Here is a 23,612-nt window from a genome sequence, read left to right as displayed (position 1 = left end):
GTTGGAGATTCTGCTTCTGCTTCTGTCTTTAAGTTACAATGCTGAGTTAGTCATTTATGCCCCTAGCTAAGTGACAGGCTGTATTCCAAGGTGCTAGGCATTCCTTGGAATGTGGCCATAAATATATTAACATAAAAACAAACTCTGAATTAGCTTTTCCCATATGATATACCAAAATGATGAAAAAGCAATATTTGGGATATGCTAGAACTTCAAGCAGTATATCTAGCATATCAACACTAGAAAGAGCCTTTGACTAATCAAAGGGAGGCAGAAATGATCATTTTTTTATGAGATAAATCTTCTTTAATTTCTTGATTAGCCACTTTGGCCTATGATGTTTGGAAATAGGAAAACAGTGGCATTAAGACACAAAGGCTTGGGCCGGGCGCAGTGGCTCATTCCTGTAATCCCAGTACTTTGGGAGGCTGAGGCAGGAGGATCACGAGGTCAGGAGATCAAGACCATCCTGGCTAACACGTTGAAACCCCATCTCTACTAAAAATACAAAAAAAATAGCCGGGTGTGGTGGCGGGTGCCTGTAGTCCCAGGTACTCGGGAGGCGGAGGCAGGAGAATGGCGTGAACCCGGGAGGTGGAGCTTGCAGTGAGCTGAGATTTCAACACTGCACTCCAGCCTGGGTGACAGAGTTAGACTCCATCTCAAAAAAAAAAAAAAAAAAAGACACAAAGGCTTATCAATTTATACAATAAAACTAAGGGTTGATATATGTCTTAAAGTTGGAAAGACATTGAGTAGTAGAACCCCTTTTTACTAATCTGTTCCCTGAAATCAATAACATTAATCTTGAGTTGCTTGAACTCAACTTGATGCATTTAGTGTATGACATGTAAATCTTAGGAGAAATGCTAAAACATTTGGTAGCATCTACATAGTTGATAAAGAGCTCACATCACAGTATATGAAGAAATTTTTTAAATAACATATTTTACTCCAGAGGTAAGTTATGGTAAAGTATGAGTCTATATGTAGTAACTATCTAAAATTAGTTAGAAGGAAAAATATAGAAAGAAAGAAGAAATTTAACCATTTCCCTACCATGTTGTAAAAGAAGTCAATAGCAGTCTTGAATCGTCCGAATCCTTCTACTGGATTGTCTAACCTCAATCTGTTTTCTGGCACTGCTTCTTCTACATCTTCATCTTCATTGTCTGGCGCTGGTTTGGAAGCAGTCATCTCCATCAAGTCATCTTCCGTAAATTCTTCTGATGTGAGGTATATTAGCTCTTCAGTGTCTCCAAGAGCCATATCTCGACACCTTTTACACACACACACCCTACACTATTTTTGCCATATCCGCAGTCTCTGTCATGATTTCTTCGATTAACTCTGTCATAAATCCCTTGAAGTCATATACAACATGTGGACACAGAGTTTTCCAGAGGAATTTATTGTTTGGGGCTTGATGGCTTTCACAACTTTTTCTGTAACAACAATGTCATCTTCAACAGTTTAATCCTTCCAGGCTTTCATGGTGTTCTCTCTATCAGAGCTCTCTTTCACAATGTTGGCAGTCCTTTCCACATGGAACTTTGTATAAGCCTTAAAGGTCCTATGGCCCCCGATCTAGAGGCTGAATTAGAGACATTGTGTTTGATGGCAAGTAGACCACTTCGATATCTACAGTGTTGAACTCATGGTATTCTGGGTGGCCAGGGACATTGCCTAATACCAAATGAACTTTAAAAGGCAGTCTCTTACTGGCAAAGTACTTTCTGACTTCAGGAACAAAGCATTGATGGAACCAATCTGGAAAAAGGGTTCTCATTCAGACCTTCTTGCTGTATAAACAAGAGTGGCAGCTGGGGCTTATCATTTCTCTTCAAGACTTGGGGATTACTAGCTTTATAGATAGGGATAGTCCCAATCATAAATCTGACCACATTTGTGCAAAACAGTCGAGTTAGCCTATCCCTTCCTGCCTTAAATCCTGGTGCTTACTTCTCTTCCATACAAATAGATGAAATAAATGTCCTTGGTGGCTTTTTCCCCCCCACAAAATAGGGCACTTCATTTGCACTAAAAGCCTGCTCAGGCAGATATCCTTCCTCAATGATTTTCTTAATAGCATCTAGGAATTTATCTGCTGCCTCTTGGTTGGCAGAAGCTGCTTCTCCTGTTATCTTGACATTTTTTAAGCCAAATCTTTTTCTAGAATTATCAAACCATCCTTTGCTGACATTAAATTCTCTAGCTCCTTCACTTTCCCTTTGCTTTAAGTTGTCATATAATGACCTCACTTTTTCTTGAATAATATTACAGTCTCTAAGTATACCTTTCTTATAGCAATCCTGCACCCATACAAATGCTGTTTTCAATATGATACAAAAAGGTATTTCTCAAAAAGTGCAAGATTTTCATGCCTGCTAGCCTTGCTGCATTGATGGCTCATGAACTTCATTTTCTGTTTTTTATACTGGTCCTTAGGCTAGATTCATTTATCTTGCAATGGTGGGCAGTTAAAGCTACAGACCTCAAACTACAGTACATAACAAGCAATTCAGCTTTTTCTTAAAGTGTCATAACTTTTCTCTGCTTCTTGGGAGCACCTCCAGCATCACTGGTGGCATTTCATATGGGTCCTATGTGTTATTTAAGGTTTACAGCATTGCACTAAAAATAAACATGATATGATAAATACACAAGAACCTCAAGAAATCACTTTTTACTATAATACACAATTTATTGGAGAGATGAACTGTTCATGTGGAGATGATTAGCATCACATGGCCTTTTAAGGAGATAGAATACTTGAGTGTACCTCAGTAGCAACAGAAGGTGGCTACAAAATTATTACAGTAGTATAGTATGTATTATAATATGTGGTTATTCATATACTTATGCAGTTATTTAATACTACATCTTTATATTTGTTTACATTTCTCTCATTTAAGTTTTGATAAATTTTAACTTTTTATAATTTGTATATACTCTATGATAGTAAATGATAAAATATACTATCCATATATTTTATGTATTCATGACATACCTAACTTTTTCATAATTTTTTTAATATTTCTAGGTTGCATGGTTTGTCTGCGAGTTTTATCAAATTGTCACAAATCACCATAAAATTTTCCAATATATTTATTGAAAAAATCCATATGTAAGTTGAACTGCGCAGTTCAAACCCATGTTGTTCAAGGGTCAACTGTAGTCTGAAAATTGTCGTGGTCTACTTAGATTATTATAAATCATTGCTTTCCTTTCAGTTAGTCAGAGTTCTTAGTTCCCTAACATGGTTTCTTTTAAATGTTTGGGCTAGGAATTACACTTGGTTTTGATGTCTTGTTTTCCTGGGTTTTGTCTTATCTCAGAACACAAGACTCTTATAAAAACCTACTTCTATGCTAGATGCTGTATCAAAATATTATTAAGGTAGAAAAAAGGTAAAGGTAGAACCAAAAATTTAAAAATAACAGAAATCTTTCAAAAATTATTAGACCAAAGTATCAGAAACTTTCAAAAGATTATTTAATCATTGCATAGAAACCTCTTGATGTATATGTTCTTGCTATTTTGGACTTTCAATTATGTCAAATTAATTAAATTCTGTTTGGATAATATATAAATTTCACCTCTTGTTTTTAGGCAAGATCCCAAGGAAAGTAATAAAATGGCCTTTGTCATGAAGGAGGCTTTTCTGGTAACTACAAATTTTGTTGTTTCTGTCATTGGCTTTCCTTCCCTAAGCATTCTTTTGGGTGATATTCTAATTTTAAGCAATATCTATTGCCATGTATCAGAAACAAGCACAAATGTCTCAAAATTCTGTCTTCCAAGCTGTTTTAGTCTGGGTGTGGTGGCTCATGCCTGTAATCCCGGCACTATGGGAGGCCAAGGCAAGTGGATCACTTGAGCCCTGGAGTTGGAGACCAGCCTGGGAAATGTGACAAAACCCTGTATCTTAAAAAAAAAAAAAAAAAAAAATTAGCCAGGCATAGTGGCAGACACCTGTAGTCCCAGCTACTCAGGAGGCTGAGGTGAGAGGATCACCTGACCCTGGGGAGGTTGAGGCTGCAGTGAGCCATGATCGCACCATTGCACTCCAGCCTGAGTGACAGAGTGAGACCCTGTCTGTAAATTAGTTAATTAATTAATTAATTAAGCTGTCTTAGAAGGTTAAAGTATATTGTCTTTAATTTTTAAAGTATACCAAAAAATCACATTTTCTATTATAACCTCTCAGTTTCTCTGAAAGTAATCATATTTAGGCTGTTATTCAGTGATGTTTCCTTCCAAGTTGATTATTTTTCCTACCATTTGCTATTATCTGGGGGAAAACACTAACATTTGTTAGTGCTTGCTGTATACCAGTTAACATGCATGTCTCACAACACCCTTTTTTCTCCAAAGCCCATGTTTTATGTATGCCTTGCTGTCTCCCTACCTAATCAGCTGCTCAGTTTTCAGTGCCTTCAACAAATAAGAAACCAGTGTTTCTCAGTAAATTTAGAGAGATTTGGGGAATTTCCTACTATTAGAATACATTTGAAATTATGTTGATCCAAGATAGTATAAAATAGAAGAGTGATGAGTATGAGGAGCTAAGAAAACTAATGACTTCTAAGATTTCTGTCACATTCAAAAAAGAGTACCTAGTAGGATTCCGAGACCTACCAGTAGGTTATTATATACCTTTCTCTCCAATGCTAACAACATTTGAGGAAAATCAGAGCATGGCAACCTGTCGTGCAGGATTGCCATTTGCACTATTTTATTCCTTCAGCTAGCAGTGCTCAGGCTTTCACCGGCTGACAGACAAATTGAGGAGGAAGGGAGTTGGATCAAGAGCCTCATTTGATCTGTCCTTCACCCACTGTCCATTTAACAAATGACCTTGATGAGTCTGTAAGATCTTCTCTTTAGTAGAAACACTATAGACCCAATATTTAGCTGGCTCTTGCTTACGAAGGTTAAACAGATTATACAGGGATAGCAAGGCTCACCAGCTGCTTAGCATGAAATATTGAGTATCTGGAGGGAGACACAAGAGTGATGGCATTGCTACTGCAAATAATTGCAGAAGACACTTGTGAGTATTGCACAGTAAATCTGCACCTTCCGTGGGCACTCATTTGAGGGGAGGCTTCCTCAGGATGGAGCGTCGGCAACACATGTCTAATAGGTGCATTCATTTTAATATGCTCATTCATTGAATAGGCCTGATTAATTAGTACATGTCACCATCTGGTACTTAGTGAGACTATTCATTTTTAAAATGTTGAAATTGCAGGGAATGGTGCACACCAATTAAAATCCTTTTAACTGAATTGTTTTGGTATAAAGTATACATGTAGGAGGACTTCATTGGAATTCAGCATGCATCTAAGGTTACACACATCAGCCTGAAGTCAATTAGAACAAAAGAAGTCAAGAGAGGGGAAAATGAAAGAAGAGCTGTCCTTTTTCTGAATGTGTCTGCTCAGATATTATGCTTTCTCTCTGTTTTTCTATTCTTCCTCTCACTTGTCTTGATTGTCCTCCTACCTTTTATTTATTTTGGGTTCATTTCTTTTTCTCTCACCTTCTATTTTTTATCTTTTGTTATTGTTCCCCACTTCCTCATCTCCTCCCCACCTCATCATTTTCCAGTCACTAGTTAAGACAGGAGAGTTGGGTTAATAACTTTAATGATACAGTAAAATTTTAGTTCTCTATGTTCCTTTGAAAGAATGAATTCTAGTTGGCCGAAGTTTCTGGATAACTGTGGGTTTGAGCTCTTTAAGCATTAAAATATTTTTAGTTTGAATAGTCATTTGGTGCTTATGTGACCTAAATTGTTTTTAAAATGCATACTAAGATTTAGGGTGCTTTTTTTCTCTGTCTTTATTTTTATAGTTTTCTATAAAGAGTAATTATTTTATAATTAAATAAACTTATAGTAAATAAAATAAGTTGTTTAAAAATCTTTCCAAAATACATTTCACATTTTAGTTGTTTGCTTCCCTTCTTAAACACAGAACCCCGAACATAATTTACTATTTTCTTGCTATCTTGCTATAATTGGTGTCAACATCAATTACAGTGCTATTCTAAAATATAGTGATGCCCTTAAGGGATATAGGGCTATTTGCCCACATGGAAAAGCTTTTTCAGTTCTTAAGTTTGGTTCTTGTATTTTTCTTTCTCCCCCTTTGCTGTCAGGTAGTCACTTGTCACTTGCCACTTCTGTCTGAATGCTGCTGTCTCCTTCTAAGTTATTTTGGTCTATGAAACCAGATAGCAGAGCATCATTTATTCATCTGTTCAAGAAACATACAGTGCCAAGACTGAATAAGATATATCTTCTGCACTCAAGGAGCTAAGACTAGTGGGGGTCGGGGGGTGGAGTAAGGTATGCAAAAGCCATATGATGGGAATCTGGGGAAGGGAGCAGTTAATTCTAAGAGGAGGATGTGAGACTTCACAGGGGAATTAAAATTTGACTGGAGGATCAAAAGATCTATAGGATTTTGAACAATTGCTATATGAGTGGACATGGAGGAGTAATGGCTGCTTTAAAAATGGTAAGTCAGTAGCAGATCACAAAGAGCATTAAATTTTATTCTAAGGAGTTTAAATGTATTATATATGCAACTGAGAACAATTAATGGCTTTATGAAGAGTTAAAGTAGTTAAGGAGCTGTATTTTAGAGGAACTGGGACACAAAATATACTATCTCAGTATTTCAGACAAAGAGCAATGAAAATCCAGGACTCAAGTTATAGCTAGATGGGTCAAAGGGAGAGGACAGATTAGGAAAGATAAAACCTGACAATTGATTGGATATAGCATGAGAAGGACCAGGAGGAGTCAAAAGTTGACCCAGTCTGAATGTCTGCCCATGTTTTGATACCATTTACTGTTATGGTACCTAGAAAAAGGTTGAGCATACTGTGTTTTGGAGGAAAGATGTAATTAGTTGTGTTTGGAAAGGTCTAGTAGGCAGCCGAAGTCTGGAGCTTCAGACGACAGGAGCAAGAGGTATAATTCTGGAATATAGATTATAAAGTATATGTTATATGGCAAACTCTGGAAAGTTGTTCCACCCTTAAATATTTGGGAATAGACAAGATCACAGAAGAGATGGCTAGAGAGTTAGTTTAGTTTAGTTTAGTTTAGTTTAGTTTAGTTTAGTTTAGTTTAGTTTAATTAAGATAGAGTCTCACTCTGTCACCCAGGCTGGAGTGCAGTGGTGCAATCTCTGCTCAGTGCAACCTCTGCCTTCCAGGTTCGAGCAATTCTCCCACCTCAGCTTCCCAAGTAGCTGGGATTACAAGCGCGCACCACTATGCACAGCTAATTTTTGTATTTTTAGTAGAGACGGGGTTTCGCCATGTTGGCCAGGCTGGTCTCGAACTCCTGACCTCAAGTGAGCCACCACACCTGGTCGACAGTCTTTTTAAAAGGGTAATTGTGGAAAGGACATTTGGGTACCTTTTTTAAAGGAGCGGTGGACACGTATCTCCACTCAAATTAACATTAGAGTCTCATTTGGTTCATAGTAAAGTGGACAGGGGATATACAAATAAGGCAGCCTGAGAGAGACAGCTATAATTCATTAAATTATAAGTAGAGCATTCACCTTTATTTCTGTACAAACAAGATCAATAAAACTAATTTAAGCTGATCAAATTAAATTTGTGTGTAAAATGAGTCTATAAATGAAACTATAAAAGGTGCTTTCCTACTTTGTCCAGTTTTCAGCTGTATCCTGAATAGGTAATCTTGCCAGATAACTATATCCATAGAGAAGAGGTGTTTCTTCTTATATGTGAGAATTATTTTTGTTTCAGGTTATTAAAGATCTCTGACTCCAACTTCATTTGTCTCGTTAAATTTGTTTGAATAATTCAAAATGGTATTTTAACCCAAATTTGCATGTATATAATGTTTTGAATAGATTGTAAATTTGGGGAAAGACTTTAAAGGTACTCTTGTTACCAAACAGCATGTTCATTCTGTGAAATATGTCTGTGTGTCTGTGCGTATACACCTTGATCTGTGTACAGAAAAAAGACACAGAAGAGAGTATAGTCAGATTTGGGGGTTTCTTCATTGCTTTTTGCATATTTTTATTTTCTGATTACTTGTATAATATAAAGAATTTTTTTTTCATTTAAAAAAAAAGGTAAGGACCGTTCGGCCTAGAGAGTTTGAGTAAGTTGTCTGTTTTTACAAATCTTATTATCAATGGCCTTGAGTGTTGTTCATTTGTGCCTCTGAGGGTTCTCCTAATTGGTGAGTGGTTACGATAGGAATGGAAATACTCCTAGTGCTCTGGCACCCACAAGGGCCAGGGGCCCAGCACCTCTTCAAGAATGGCTGGCATTCCACCTCTCACTTTCCACTGGGAGGTGTTTGGGCTCGCTTTAGTAGTCCAGTGATACAAACTACAGGTAGATATCTCACTGATGAGGAGAATTAAGACCCAGCATATTTTTATTGGGGGATAGTTTAGTTTTTCCTCTGTCAGACTGCGGTCTCCTTATATGTTAATATCCAGTAACTCCCCAGAGTCTGAGCTTCTGCTGTTTTCTTGAGAACAGTCCTGTGGAAACCTATTGTCATGTGCTCATGCACATCTGGAGTTCTCGAATGCCCTGGTCACAGTTCCCATCCTTCATGGTCCATCACTGGCCTCATCACTTCAGTTACTAAACCCAAGTCTCATTTTTCTAACTTTATTCTGTAATAAAATAAAACTAACTAAAGAATTGTCACTTTGCCTTTTTCATTTTCTCTCCCATCCACCTCAGCATCCTGCATCTTCTTTACTGCTCTCACTAAACCACTTGCAGTCAAGGTTTAGAGTCAGGTTTACATAAGTAAATAGTAATTAAAGATCTGGATATTTCTCAATGGGAAGAATTTTAAATCACACACTTTGTTTTAGAATGTGTTTGTTATTTCCATTCGGACATCATCTGTCTCATGATTTTCTACAGTTAAAGTAGTGCAGTTGGTGCTAGCTTGATTGTCCACATTTCAGTGTATCTCTGGGAAACTGATCCTGGGTTTTGATCTATACAGACCGCAGGGTCATCTTTAGTCACTCTTATTATCCCACTGGTTGATAAAAATTATCAGTTTAGCCTCTCACATCAGCCCCTGCTTGTTAATTCCCACTGCCACTATATTAGTTTGGGGCCTTCTCTGGACTAGTATTATACTAGTTGAAACAACTACATTACCTTTCACCTTGCCTCCTGTCAATATATTCTTTCCATTTCCACCTGAATTCTTAAAGCACAATAGTATCACATAACCTTATTGCTCAGCAACTCCTTCCTGATAGAATCTGACAGCATCTCTTGAAATTGATGCAAAACACAAGTCCAAGATGGAATGCTAAAGTTTCCTTGCAAGTCACTTGCTCAGAACTTGGAGTATGTTTTCCCTGTAGAAGCAATAAGTCTTAAACAGGTTTACAAGGCAGCTAAAACTTTCAATTAAATCATCCGTGATAACTGAAGTCTAACCTAAGCATAGTTAACAGTGTTCCCATTGAAATAGCTTCCCAAGTGCCCAATTGGTATGTCAAGATGGGGTGTGGTTATGTGTGGAGGAGATTAGAGGGATCATACCCCTTCCTGGCCTCCGCTGGATATAGAAATTTAATAAAAGGAGAAAAGAACTAATATTTATTAAGTGCTTACCATGAATCAGCCTTCGAGTTAGGCACTTTATATATTTTATCTTAATTCATTTTCATAAGAGCTTTGTTGACGGTAGTTATTATACTCCTTTAACAGATTCTTAGCAAATTAGTAATGTGAATAAGATCACAAGAGGAATGCTTACCTGACATAAGAGATTATTGTTTTTAAGCACTACTTTTCAAACTTTGGTAATTTATAGACCTCCTTTTAACTGAAAAAAATAACTGTGCTCTGTCAGTGTTGACGTACATTATTATAATTTTACTTAAATACAAAAAACATAAAGTTAGGTATAAATTCTTTATGCTTATAGTTGTCATTTAGCTATAAAACAAATTTGAAAGTTAAGTACAAAAAAACCCTGCAAAACTAATGAAATGCAAATTAACAGCAATTTAATATAATAGATGAAGTTTTGCTGAAACTAAATTGCTGCTTACTGTGTGGGTAAGGAGCTGCCAGCCACCCTAGTTTTCTTTACAGTTTTCATTACCATTGGCTGTCTTCTTATGCCACATTTCTTTCTACGGTATTGAAAATTCAAGATTGGTACAATACACAGTGGTTGCACCATGATGTCATTTTGGTCTTTACTTGGTAGAACTGTATCATCTACATATTAAGTGAGCCTTTCTTTTCTCATTATTTCTTACAGTTAAAGTAGTGTGCTTGGTGTCAGCTCATATTAGAAACAGAAAGGTATTTGTAGTCCTGGAAATTATATTGCTGTGCTTAGTTAATATGGCCATTGCAATGATCCTGCCTGTGTTTACATTAGTTTATTTTAGATGTAAACTTTACTTTCAGTTTAATATTCAGCTCTTTTGGAGAACTCATAGACCCTTGAAAACACATCCCGGATTCCAGTGTGAGAAGTATTCTTTGACTGCATTTTAAGTTATGTATTTACAACCATTAAGAAAATAATTCCAACTTATTTATTAGAACAGGTCCAAATATCTGCACTAGGAAAGACTAGTTTATTATGGTATTTCCTCAAAAGCAATAAATCTATACTTCTTCAAAGTATTGTGTAATTCAGACTTTCATTAATTTAGAAGTACTTTTTCCCTTTAAAAGTCTAAATTATAAATGTTTTACAGTATGTATTGTTCACTCTTTTCTATAGCTGGGAAAGGTAAAATTTCTTTTAATTGGAAAAATAATGCCTCCTGCCAAACGTAAAGTAACACAAGACAATAAAGCCTCCAAAAATGAGTGAAGAGTGGTAGAAAATGACATTGCTCACTCTGATTATGTGGCTATAAACATTCAAGCAGGATTTTTCTTAGAATCATTAACTATTTTCTTATTTCTCCTTCCTTCCCAATTTCCTTTTTCCCACCTTCTCTTATTTGAATTTTGCTCTGCCCTTATTTAGTCTCTTTCTTATTCCCTGTCTTCTCACATCTCAATCAGCTGTGACTCCCTAATTTAGCCTGTAGTCCAGCTTTCTTCACTTGGCAGTTGGCTCTGAGGTTGAGGGCAATGGAGAGGAGGAACAGAGCAAGGTGACTGATAGCAACATCTCACCAACTCACTCTCAACCAGCCACTTCAGTGGCCCCTCCAAATCAGAATGGTTCCTGACTTGGAGAGCTGGATGAAAGATCATGCTTAATTTGCCTCGTAATATTACTTCCTCAACACTCTGAAACACAAAAAACACAACTTTGAGACAGCCTACTAGCTAAGTTTATGCCTGTTTGTTTCCTTCTGGCTTATTCTGCAGTGAGCACCTGGACTGATCATCTTAGAGCTGAGGAGGGGAAGGTGTGGGTGTGCCTATTTCTTACACTTCTTCATTCATGGTGGAATTCCACTATGGTGGACAGTGCTGCTGCTGCTGCTGCTGTGTGGACTGTCTTTCAGACACTGCCATGTTTATGTTTAAAGCAGCCTCCAGATGCCATGAAGCTATACCATTTATGCATGCATACGTGCATGCATGCATTCATCCTGGCTCTGCCATTTACTAGCTATGTGACCTTGGGCAAGTTTCAGTTTCTTCGTCAGTAAAGTAGGGCAAATAATAGTATGTCTATCATAGAGTTTTGTGAGAATTATGAGGTGTTTGTTTTGTTTTGTTTTTTTGAGATAGAGTCTCGCTCTGTTGCCTAGGCTGGAGTGCAGTGGCGTGATCTCGGCTCACTGCAACCTCCCCCTCCCAGGTTCAAGTGATTCTCCTGCCTCAGCTTTCTGAGTAGCTGGGACTACAGGCGCCCACCACCACGCCTGGCTAATTTTTGTATTTTTAGTATGGACAGAGTTTCACCATGTTGGCCAGCCTGGTCTCAAACTCCTGACCCCAGGTGATCTGCCCGCCTTGGCCTCCCAAAATGTAGTGTTGGGATTACAGGCTTGAGCCACCGCACCTGGCCGAATTACGAGTTTTTATGGGTAAAGGGCCTGGTACTTAGTAGTAAATGCTAACTAGAATTATTCTTGAGTGCAAGCATTTATTTAGTATCCAATGTATTCCAAACAATTCAAGAGATATAGAGAGGAAAAGCACTTAGACCTGCCTTCTGGGGACTTACATAATTACAAAACAATGTGGTATAATCGAGTTAGGCAAAACTTCATCACAGAGGTAAAATTTAAACTGCATCTTGAAGGATAAATAGGGTTTCAACAAATGGAACAGCATTAGAGGAAATACATTCCAAGCAGAAGAAAAAGCTCGTGAATAAAATAAAACTATAAAAGACTATGGAGTCTTGGCTGTTATTAGATAATATTTTAACTTCTTCTCTGATGTATACCTTCTTAAATAGGGGTCTAAAGTGGTTTCAGGGAACATTTTGGAACTTCTAATCTTATAACTAGTTATTACCAAGTTTATAATAATTATTATTAGTAGTAGTTAACTGATTCGTCAAAGAGTTTGAATTTAAAAATTAGTTGGAACTGAGCAGTGCTGCTTTGCAGGGGTGCATTTGTTGTTACATGATTCTTATCCTGAGATGACTACCATGTGACAGGAGCAGTGAATTGTTAGAAAAACTGTTGTGGTTAGAACAATTGGAACTGGATGGGCTTCTGGAGATTTCATTAAGTTTCCAAAATTAAGCAGATTTTACTTCGGTTTCTTCTTTAGATAGGAGAACCTCATGTTCTTGTGATAGCAAGGAATGATAATTTTTTTTTTCGGTCAGATCTCAAGAAAGTCCCTTTTACTCATGGAATTTCCATTTGTGTACCAAATTTAAGCTGTGTTTTATCTTCTGCAAAACTTCTTCCTGCAGCTTTGCTTTCACTTCCTCTCCCCACCCTTTTAGTCATATACTGAAGAGTTTGGCAGCTGGTTGAGGTGTCAGGTCAGCATTTTTCACTGTGGAAGAAGGAAAGGTTGGGAACAGTGACGTGGGTATGGTTGTCACATTTTCCTTTCCTTTTTTTAAAGTGACCCACATGTTCTTTAACAAAAGCCTAGTGAGAACCTTGACTTGTAAATTGTCCCCTAGCATCCTGGAGATGGACTAATATGTGGGATGACATATAGGCAATAGATCCTCACTGAGAGTGTCCTTAAAAGCCCACGTACAGCAGTGAGGATTCTTGACTCTGCCTCCATGGCAATGTGACAGATTTTATGGAGAGAGATGGTGGGCTTCGGGAGTCACAGAATTGGAGGAGCTTAGCAGTTCATTCTCCATCCTCCTTTATTATTAACAGATTCTCCTTGGGTGCCTTTAGGAAATGCTGTATATATGGTGTTTAATCTCCCACCTACACACTTTCCTTTTCTTTACTAACGGAAATTGAATCCAGCTTGAGGAGCTCCAGCTCTTTCTGCTGGCCAGTTTATTTCAAGATTGAAATCCATTGTGGATTTGTTTGTTGTTTTTTTGTATTTTTGTGGGGGTTTTTTTGGTATCAAATCTGCCTGAAACTGTTGGACTAGAAGCAAACTAATTATTGTCATTGTATGGCAGTAGAGAGAATAAAAAACAGTAATAGGTTCTTAAAAAGCTGTCATGACTTGAAGTGAAATAGGCCACTCTTGAATAGCTTCATCTATAGCCTGAAGGGCTTTGGTCCTGAAAACTGTCAAATATGAAATAGGATTTTAGATCATGGAATCCTGGCTACCTCCTAGGGGCAGCTTCAGCCATTAAACTCTCCCATAGACTATTTCATCTGGAAGATTTGCTTTGAGATTATAAGGAATGTGGAGGTAAATGAGCTTTTCTTATCAAACATTCCATTTGGGTGCTCTGTATCAGACCTGTTCTGGCAAATAAATAGAAGACACCAGGATAGACTGTTTTATTTCCTTGTGTAAGTGCCTCAGGAGACACATTTCTTATTTCTCAAGCATAACTTTGGAGACTGGAGTTTCCCATTTGGGGAGCGTTGGTGTTGAGCAGGGAAAGCTGCTAGTTATTGATTGCCATTGAAGTCATTTCACAAAAGCTGTAAAACCCAAGGATTGCTCTTTGGACAGACCTGCATCTGGTACAGATTCCCCCTCTATAAGACTGTTGTAGGTTAAAATAGTTTTGACAGTGTCTTTAAGTGCACCTCTTTGTCTCCAAATATAATTAGTGTTTAAAATGAAGCCCTCGTGGTTAAGGTTTTGTGGCTTAGACAGCAGCTCCATCTGGTGCTTGCTAAAGGTGTTTGCTTGGTTCATGTCTCGGTTTTTTTGTTTGTTTGTTTTTTGTTTTTTATTATTATACTTTAAGTTTTAGGGTACATGTGCACAATGTGCAGGTTTGTTACATATGTATACGTGTCTCGGTTTTAAACCAGATGAATACAGATGGACACAAACTTGTAAACGAATGTCATATGCAACATGGGTTTCTAGTGCACACAACACTGACATAAGCAAATGGTGTTCCTGGTGAGTCTCATTTGGCTATTCTGTTGATAAGTGATAGCTGTTAATCAACTTAGCCATCTTTTGACTGAATTAACTTACTTTTACTCAAAGTGGGGAATTATTTTTACTATTATCTACTAGTCTTTGAAAAAGCAAATATATTGTACTACTTACAAAGAGAAAACTTAATCCCACTCTTATCAGAGTCTGTTTAACTTGGTTAACAAGATATTATGCCAAGATGCCTTATTCTTTTTTGTATTCAGTGCTGCATAGTGCTAAGTACACAGGGAATTTTTTAATTTAAATTCTTGGTGACTGACAGGAACTGCCCCCAAACTGTTAATAAAAGTTACTTCTGAATAATAAGTTTACATATGGTTTCTATTTTCTTTATGCTTTTCTGAGTTTCCACAGTAAGCATATACAACAAAAGAAAAAAACATCTACCAAAAAAGGTAAAAACAAAACATATTGTAGGTAGTTGTAGCCTTGAGTCCCAGTTCTGGGTCTTTCTTATTTACTGTGTGTCCTTAGGAAAGTCACTTTCTCTTCTAGGCTTCGATTCCTTTGTCCATAAAACACAGTTGAATTAGAAACCTGCACAGTTTTAACATTCTAAGTATTGTGATTCTTTCCTCTTTCTTGTTTTTTCAGCCTCTCACCCTGGCCTGTATCTTTCCCCAATATTACCATTCAACATTATCTAGGTCTTCCCATCTTAAAATAAGGAAATCCTTTCTGGACCCCCATCCTCCTAGCTCCTTCTTGCTTCTCCTTCCTGCCTACTCTTCTCCAAAAGTTATCTACCATTGCTCTATTATCTCACTCTTCAACTCACTGCAGTCTGGTTTCCATCCCCACCACTGAACCAAATAGTTCATGCTAAGGTCACTGATGAGCTCATGTTGCCAAGTCCAATGGGCATGTATGTAAGTCCTCATTTTCCGTTACCTCTCAGCAGCATTTGAAATAGTTATTGTCTTTCTCCTTCATGACATTTCCTCATCTGGCTTCTGTGTCATCACACCTTGGCTGTTAGTTTTCAGTTAGGGGAGAGGAAGTAGCCCCTTCTCCCTGGTTCACCCACCAAGGCCACCTCCTCAGCTCACTATTTTCTTTTCGGCCTAAATATCTCTATACTAGTAATTCCTAAGCAGAGGAGAACCACAGAATTCTCATCCATGTTTCAGACTCCTAAATTCGTATACTGTCTTGTATGCAGGGTGACAAAATATGGACTCATAATCTTCCCTTCAAAAGTTGCACCTCCTCCAATGTTGTCATCTCAGTAAATGGCTCCATAATCATTTGAATACATAAACCTAAAACCTCAATACCTTTTACTCTTCAAAATCCAGTCATTCCTGCATCTTTCTCTGCCTTCCCTGACACCACATCCTAATCCAGATCCTCATCAGATCTTAGTTTGCCTATGTCAGTCTTTTAAGCCTCCTGTCCTGTTCTTCCCGAGTCCATTTTCTACATAGCAGCGAGCTGTCTTTTTAAAGTCAGGTTTATTGAGGGTAAATTTACATGTAGTAAAATTCACTTTTTTTAAGTGTGTAGTTCTATGAGTTGTTTGTTTGTTTTTCAAGGCAGAGTCTTGGACTGTGGTGCAGTGGCACAATGCAACCTCGGCTCACTGCAACCTCCGCCACCCAGGTTCAAGCAATTCTCATGTCTCAGCCTCCTGAGTAGCTAAGATTACGGGCGTACACCACCATGCCTGGCTAATTTTTGCATTTTTGGTAGAGACAGGATTTCACCATGTTGGCCAGGCTAGTCTCAAACTCCTGGCCTCAAGTGATCCACCCGCCTCAGCCTCCCACAGTGCTGGGATTACAGGCATGAGCCACCGCGCCCAGCCTACCTGCCGGTTCTGTGAGTTTTGACAAATGTATGCAGTTATGTAACCACTGCCACCTAACATTTAGATTGTTTCCAGCTTTTGGCTGTAAACCTTTGTGTATTGGTTTTAGTGTAAACAAAAGTTTTTATTTATCTTGGGTAAATACCTAGGAGTGGGATTGCTGGGCTCCAAGGTAAGTTTATGATTAACTCTATAAGAAACTGCAAAACTGTTTTTCAGAATACCTGAACCATTTACATTCCCACCAGCAATATATGAGTTTCAATTGCTTCACATCCTCGCTAGCATCAATTGTTTTTGTTTTAATTTTATTTTAACCATTCTAATAAATTTGTAGTGGTAGCACATTGTAGTTTTAATTTGCACTTCCATGTGGCTAATTATATTTACAATATTATAAATTTTATTTACTACAATATTATAAATATTGTAAATTATATTTACAATTTTTATATTGTTTAAATGCAATCCATGTAACTTTGGCTGGGCACAGTGTCTCATGCCTGTAATCTCAACATTTTGGGGAGGCCGAGGCAGCTGGGTCCCTTGAGCCCAAGAGTTTGAGACCACTCTGGACAACATGGAGAAACCCCATCTCTATAAAAAAAAAATAGAAAAATTAGCCAGGCATAGTGGCATGTGCCCATAGTCCCAGCTACTCCAGAGGCTGAGGTGAGAGGCTTGATTGAGCCAGGGAGGTTGAGGCTGCAGTGAGCTGTGATCATACCACTACACACCAGACTGGGTGACAGAGTGAGATCCTGTCTCAAAAAAAAAGATCAAAAATCATATATATTTGGTTAAGTGTCTGCTCAAATCTTTTACCTGTTTTTTATTGGGTTTTTCTTTTTGTTGAGTTTTGAAAGTTCTTTATATATTCCAGATACAAAGTCCTTTGTCAGATATGAATGTTTCACATAATTTCTCCTACTCTGGGGTTTGTCTTCATTCTCTTGTCATTTTTTTTTTTTTGCAAATGTTTTTGATAAAATGCAAAATATATTTAGGTACAATATTTTATAACAGAGGTTTGCTAGTGAGAAGAATGAAATTCCATTTTGGGGAGGATAACATTGTGCTTGATGGGGGTTCAAAGTTAGTACTTCCTCTCATCAAAATTGATTACAAATGTTCATCTATTAATTCATATCTGTAATGAAATTTTATGTATTTCATAATTTTATTTTATAATTTTATGTATTATCTTTGAAAAATGTAATTTCACACAGCTGATAGATGCACCAGTGGAAATCCTGCAATTTGTAGAGTGCCACAAAGCAGTAAAAGTGAAGCATACAGTCTGTGTGTCACACATTTCGTAGCTACTCATCTCTCCATTGTAGCACAGAAGCCACCATAGGCAAATGAGTATGTAAACAAATGAGTGTGACTGGCGTTCCAATGGAGCTTTATTTGTGGGTACTGAATTTAGAATTTCATATAATTTTCACTTGTTGCAGAACATTATTCTCGTTTTGATTTGTTTCCAACCATTTAAAAACATAAAAAGCATCCTTAACCTCGGGATACAAAAACAGGAATAAGCTACATTTGGCCTCTGGGCTATAATTTGCTTACCTTTCCCCCTTCTTCCCCCCTTCATCTATCAGTGTTTTATAGTTTTGCTCATATAGATTCTAGATTTTACACATATTTTGTTGGACTTATATACCTAAGAATTTCATGGGTTTTGGTCAGAGCTGTCTTTTTAAAATGCAAATTGGATTATGTTGTTTCCCCTATTCAAGACCCTTCAGTGGCTTCCCACTGCTCTTAGGATAAACTCTATAATCTTTAAAAGCCTAAAAGGCCTTGCATGATCTGGCCCCTGGTCTCCTTTTCAGCCTTTTTTTTTTTTTTTTTTTTTTTTGAGACAAGGTCTCACTCTGTCACCCAGGCTGAAGTACTGTGGCACAATCTGCTCACTGCAACCTCCACCTCCCAGGCTCAAACAATCCTCCTGCCTCAGCTTCCTGAGTATCTGGAACTATAGGTGTGTGCTACCACACCCAGCTAATTTTTATATTTTTTTTAGAGATGGGATTTTATCATGTTAGCCAGGCTGGTCTTGAACTCCTGGGCTCAAGGGATCTTCCCACCTTGGCCTGCCTCCTAGCATGCTGGGATTACAGGCATGAGCCACTGCACCCAGCCCCGAAGCTTCATTTTCAATGCATTGAGTTTGAGGAGTCTACGAAATGTCTAAAACGTTCAAGGGTAGGTGGAAGAAGAGGAATCTATAGTGGGCTGGGAAGTGTTAGAGAAATTGGTGGATAACAGAAGGAGTGGTATCAAAGGCATTTCTGGGAGGGAAGGTCACAGAATCATTGCAACAGAGACATCAAGCTGAAGATTATGTATGGATAGATAAGAGTGCATAAAATTATAGTTAAAAAGCTCACTTTCCAAATGCTGATTGGCTAAAGGGAAATTACAAAGTACACAAATTAGTTTAGCTCTCAGTCTTTTAATTCAAGGAAAAATTTTGGAATGGAGTCAGTCTTTTCAAGTCACTAATAATGGTAAGTCTCATGTGCCTTTTTCATTCAGATTTTTTGTCTTCTTTTCCCCTCCACAGATTGATCATTCTTAGAAGAGCTGCTGTAACACATAGGGGAAGTGAAAACTAACAGATGAAAGTTTTGTCATGCACTGAAAGAAAAGCATTGTCTGTGAAGTTCTATTTTTAAAAATGTCTGCTTGTAACACCTTTACTGAACATGTTTGGAAACCTGGTGAATGCAAGAATTGCTTTAAACCTAAAAGTTTGCACCAGCTTCCCCCAGACCCTGAGAAGGCACCCATCACCCATGGCAATGTGAAAACTAATGCCAATCACAGTAACAACCACCGCATCAGGAACACGGGCAATTTCCGGCCTCCTGTGGCTAAAAAACCCACTATAGCTGTGAAGCCCACTATGATAGTGGCAGATGGGCAAAGTATATGTGGTGAGCTTAGCATCCAAGAACACTGTGAGAACAAACCTGTCATCATAGGGTGGAACCGAAACAGAGCTGCCTTGAGTCAGAAACCACTTAACAATAATAATGAAGATGATGAAGGAATTAGCCATGTTCCTAAGCCTTATGGCAATAATGATAGTGCAAAGAAGATGTCAAATAACAATAATGGACTAACTGAAGTGTTAAAGGAGATAGCAGGCTTGGATACTGCCCCTCAGATAAGAGGAAATGAAACAAACTCCAGAGAAACATTCTTGGGAAGAATAAATGATTGCTATAAACGATCATTGGAAAGAAAGCTTCCACCAAGTTGCATGATAGGTGGGATAAAGGAAACTCAGGGCAAGCATGTTATTCTGAGTGGGAGCACAGAAGTGATTAGTAATGAAGGGGGCCGGTTCTGTTACCCAGAGTTTTCCAGTGGCGAGGAGAGTGAAGAGGATGTGCTTTTCAGTAACATGGAGGAGGAGCACGAGAGTTGGGATGAGAGTGATGAAGAGCTGTTGGCCATGGAGATTCGCATGAGAGGGCAACCTCGCTTTGCCAACTTCAGAGCAAACACTTTGTCTCCTGTTCGATTCTTTGTGGACAAAAAATGGAATACCATCCCCCTGCGAAACAAGTCTCTGCAGAGAATCTGTGCTGTGGACTATGATGACAGCTATGATGAAATCCTGAATGGTTATGAGGAAAATTCTGTGGTCTCTTATGGACAAGGAAGCATTCAGAGCATGGTGTCATCTGACTCCACATCACCAGATTCTTCTTTAACAGAAGAATCGCGTTCTGAGACAGCCAGTAGTTTATCCCAGAAGATTTGTAATGGGGGAATATCTCCTGGTAACCCAGGAGATTCTAAGGACATGAAGGAAATTGAGCCCAATTATGAAAGTCCCTCTAGTAATAATCAGGATGAAGATTCATCACAAGCTTCCAAAAGCTCAATAAAAGTTCCAGAGACCCACAAAGCAGTCCTTGCTCTCCGATTAGAAGAGAAAGATGGCAAGATTGCTGTACAAACTGAGAAGGAAGAAAGTAAAGCCTCTACAGATGTTGCTGGGCAAGCAGTAACCATAAACCTTGTCCCCACAGAAGAGCAAGCAAAACCTTACCGAGTTGTGAATCTGGAACAGCCATTGTGCAAGCCATATACTGTTGTGGATGTGTCAGCAGCCATGGCCAGTGAGCACCTCGAGGGCCCTGTTAACAGCCCCAAGATGAAAAGCTCATCCTCTACTCCAAACTCTCCAGTTACATCATCTTCATTGACACCAGGACAAATAAGTGCCCATTTCCAAAAATCCAGTGCAATTCGATACCAAGAAGTATGGACTTCTAGCACCAGTCCACGACAAAAGATACCTAAAGTAGAACTAATTACTAGTGGAACTGGACCAAATGTTCCTCCAAGGAAAAACTGTCACAAATCAGCACCTACATCACCCACAGCTACAAACATTTCCTCCAAAACCATCCCTGTTAAGTCACCTAATTTGTCTGAAATAAAATTTAATAGTTATAACAATGCTGGTATGCCACCTTTTCCAATTATCATTCATGACGAGCCAACTTATGCTCGGAGTTCCAAAAATGCTATCAAAGTTCCCATTGTTATCAATCCAAATGCATATGACAATCTAGCTATCTACAAAAGTTTTCTGGGAACAAGTGGAGAACTCTCAGTGAAGGAAAAAACCACAAGCGTAATAAGCCATACTTATGAAGAAATAGAAACAGAAAGCAAAGTGCCTGATAACACCACTAGCAAAACCACTGACTGTCTTCAAACTAAAGGGTTTTCAAACAGCACAGAGCATAAAAGGGGCTCAGTGGCTCAGAAGGTTCAAGAGTTTAACAACTGTCTCAACAGAGGTCAGTCTTCACCACAGAGAAGCTATAGTTCCAGCCACAGCTCCCCAGCAAAGATCCAGAGAGCCACTCAAGAGCCTGTGGCCAAAATAGAAGGCACTCAGGAGTCTCAGATGGTGGGCAGCAGCAGCACCAGAGAGAAAGCAAGCACAGTGCTTTCTCAGATTGTGGCTTCAATCCAACCCCCACAGTCTCCTCCAGAAACACCTCAATCTGGCCCTAAAGCTTGCAGTGTGGAAGAGCTTTATGCCATTCCTCCAGATGCTGATGTTGCTAAGAGCACACCTAAGAGTACGCCAGTCCGGCCCAAATCTCTCTTTACATCTCAGCCTAGTGGTGAGGCTGAAGCACCTCAGACCACAGACAGTCCTACCACCAAAGTACAGAAAGACCCATCCATAAAGCCAGTCACCCCCTCTCCCTCCAAATTAGTGACTAGCCCCCAAAGTGAGCCACCACCTCCATTTCCCCCGCCACGCTCTACTTCTTCTCCTTACCATGCAGGTAACCTTTTGCAGAGGCATTTCACCAACTGGACCAAGCCAACCAGCCCTACCAGGTCAACAGAAGCTGAATCAGTTTTGCACTCTGAAGGCAGCAGGCGGGCAGCTGATGCAAAACCTAAGCGCTGGATATCATTTAAAAGCTTCTTCCGCCGTCGGAAAACAGATGAGGAGGATGACAAAGAGAAAGAGCGAGAGAAAGGGAAACTGGTGGGCCTGGATGGCACAGTCATTCACATGCTGCCTCCTCCTCCAGTTCAGCGCCATCACTGGTTCACAGAGGCAAAAGGAGAGTCCAGTGAGAAACCAGCCATTGTCTTCATGTACAGGTGCGACCCTGCTCAAGGCCAGCTCAGTGTGGATCAGAGCAAGGCTAGGACAGACCAGGCAGCAGTCATGGAGAAGGGTAGAGCAGAGAATGCATTACTACAGGACTCAGAGAAGAAGAAGAGTCATTCTTCTCCATCACAGATTCCTAAAAAGATTCTCAGGTATGTAAAACAGACTGGCAGAATATGGGAATTTTTTAACACATTTTCAGGTGCTAAGTTTTTTATATCTTTTAAGATTGCATAAGAACCATTTCTGTTTGTAAGTAGCACTCTGTGGCCATCATCTATCTTTATAACTGCATTCCAAGATTAGAATAGTATTAAAGTGATCTTACTGCACTGAACAAGGTTTATAGCCCTGGATCTTTGGCTTAAGTAGCCTACTGCATTCTGGTGAATGCAGAGGAACTTTAGCATAGAAAAGCAAATCCATAACACCTTAATATCAATAAATAATACGTTGTTTTGGAATGTGATGGTAGTGTGAGGAAGAAACAGGATCAAATGAATAAATGGTGGTACTGTTCTTTCCCTCACTGTAAATGAAATAAAGCTCTTCCAGCAATTCTTTTTGTTTTTTATGAAGGTGTTATCTCTATATGCATTACTTGTTTTAAGGGAATATTTGTTTTTTTATTGCTGTCTCTTTCTGTCCTCCTTCCAAGTGTTGTGGAAAAAAATGGAGGGTGGTAAGCAAGCAATTTATAATTATTTAGCATGTGGGTGAAATAGGAGAAGTTGAGTATTGAGACTGAGACCCAGTAGTATAATATTCAGATCAGCTAGACAGATTGCATACCCAAATCAGTTCTCTAGGCATTCATTTTCTTGAATACCTTAATAACTATTTATTGATCACCTATTCTGTGCAAGGTATATAATAAATATTTATCTCAAATCCTTATAAATTTGCTATATTCTTCAGATGAGGAAACTGAAAACCCGGGAAGTTAAGAATTGAACAGAGTCACAAAGCTAGTGCTTGTCAGAGCTGGAATTCAAACCTCGATCTCTCATTCTAAAGCATGTATCCTCCTTATAATTTTGCATTCTTAAACACAAGATCGATAAAAATTGTTATATTCTCACTTGTAATCATTCACATAAATACATATGTTTAGGAAGCCTAAGTTTTTCTTTCTTATTTATATTGTAAACAAAATGAATTAACTGCCAGTAAAAACAAGGAACTTTTATCCCAAGTTTGTGACTAATAGGATGATTTCCCTATGCTTCCTGTCCTTTTTATTCTTAAAGATATGCCCTGAGTACTCCATTCATCTGATTCTGAGTCCTTCTCCCTCCTTACTTAAAGTAAGAAGTAAAGAAAGAAGGGCCTGCCCTTCTTTCTTACAAACATAGCAAATTCTGATGGATGGGGCAGATTTACCCGTTTTTCTTTAGAAAAGTATAATAAAAAATGAAGTGAACACTTAATGCTTTTACTTTTCCTAGCAAAATGCTAGGAAGTTTTATACACATTCTTTACTAAAATGAGCTTTTTACATACCTCCAAATTGTGGTCAAAATGCTAACAAGTCTCTGTTTTCCTTAAATCCATGTAGTAACAAAG

At 38.4% G+C, this 23,612-nt stretch overlaps 1 protein-coding gene across 50 annotated transcripts in view; it reads left to right on the top strand.

Annotated features, from left to right (window-relative positions):
- Positions 1–23,612, top strand: part of PEAK1 (pseudopodium enriched atypical kinase 1) — a 309,581-nt gene that overhangs the window by 216,780 nt on the left and 69,189 nt on the right. For 47 of the 50 annotated variants that reach the window (XM_055098433.2, XM_063596837.1, XM_055098405.2 and 44 more), the window contains one exon: positions 18,948–22,198. In XM_055098433.2, the coding sequence (XP_054954408.1) occupies positions 19,062–22,198 (3,137 nt within the window). In that variant the 5' untranslated portion in view covers positions 18,948–19,061. Of the gene's footprint in view, positions 1–3,612; positions 3,668–18,947; positions 22,199–23,612 lie in introns of all 50 variants that reach the window. The other 3 variants (XM_063596860.1, XM_063596859.1, XM_063596847.1) reach the window with 1 other exon arrangement.

This window comes from Pan paniscus, chromosome 16, assembly GCF_029289425.2.
Source record: "Pan paniscus chromosome 16, NHGRI_mPanPan1-v2.0_pri, whole genome shotgun sequence".
NCBI lineage: Eukaryota > Metazoa > Chordata > Mammalia > Primates > Hominidae > Pan > Pan paniscus.
This window is presented reverse-complemented; position numbering and strand designations above follow the sequence as displayed.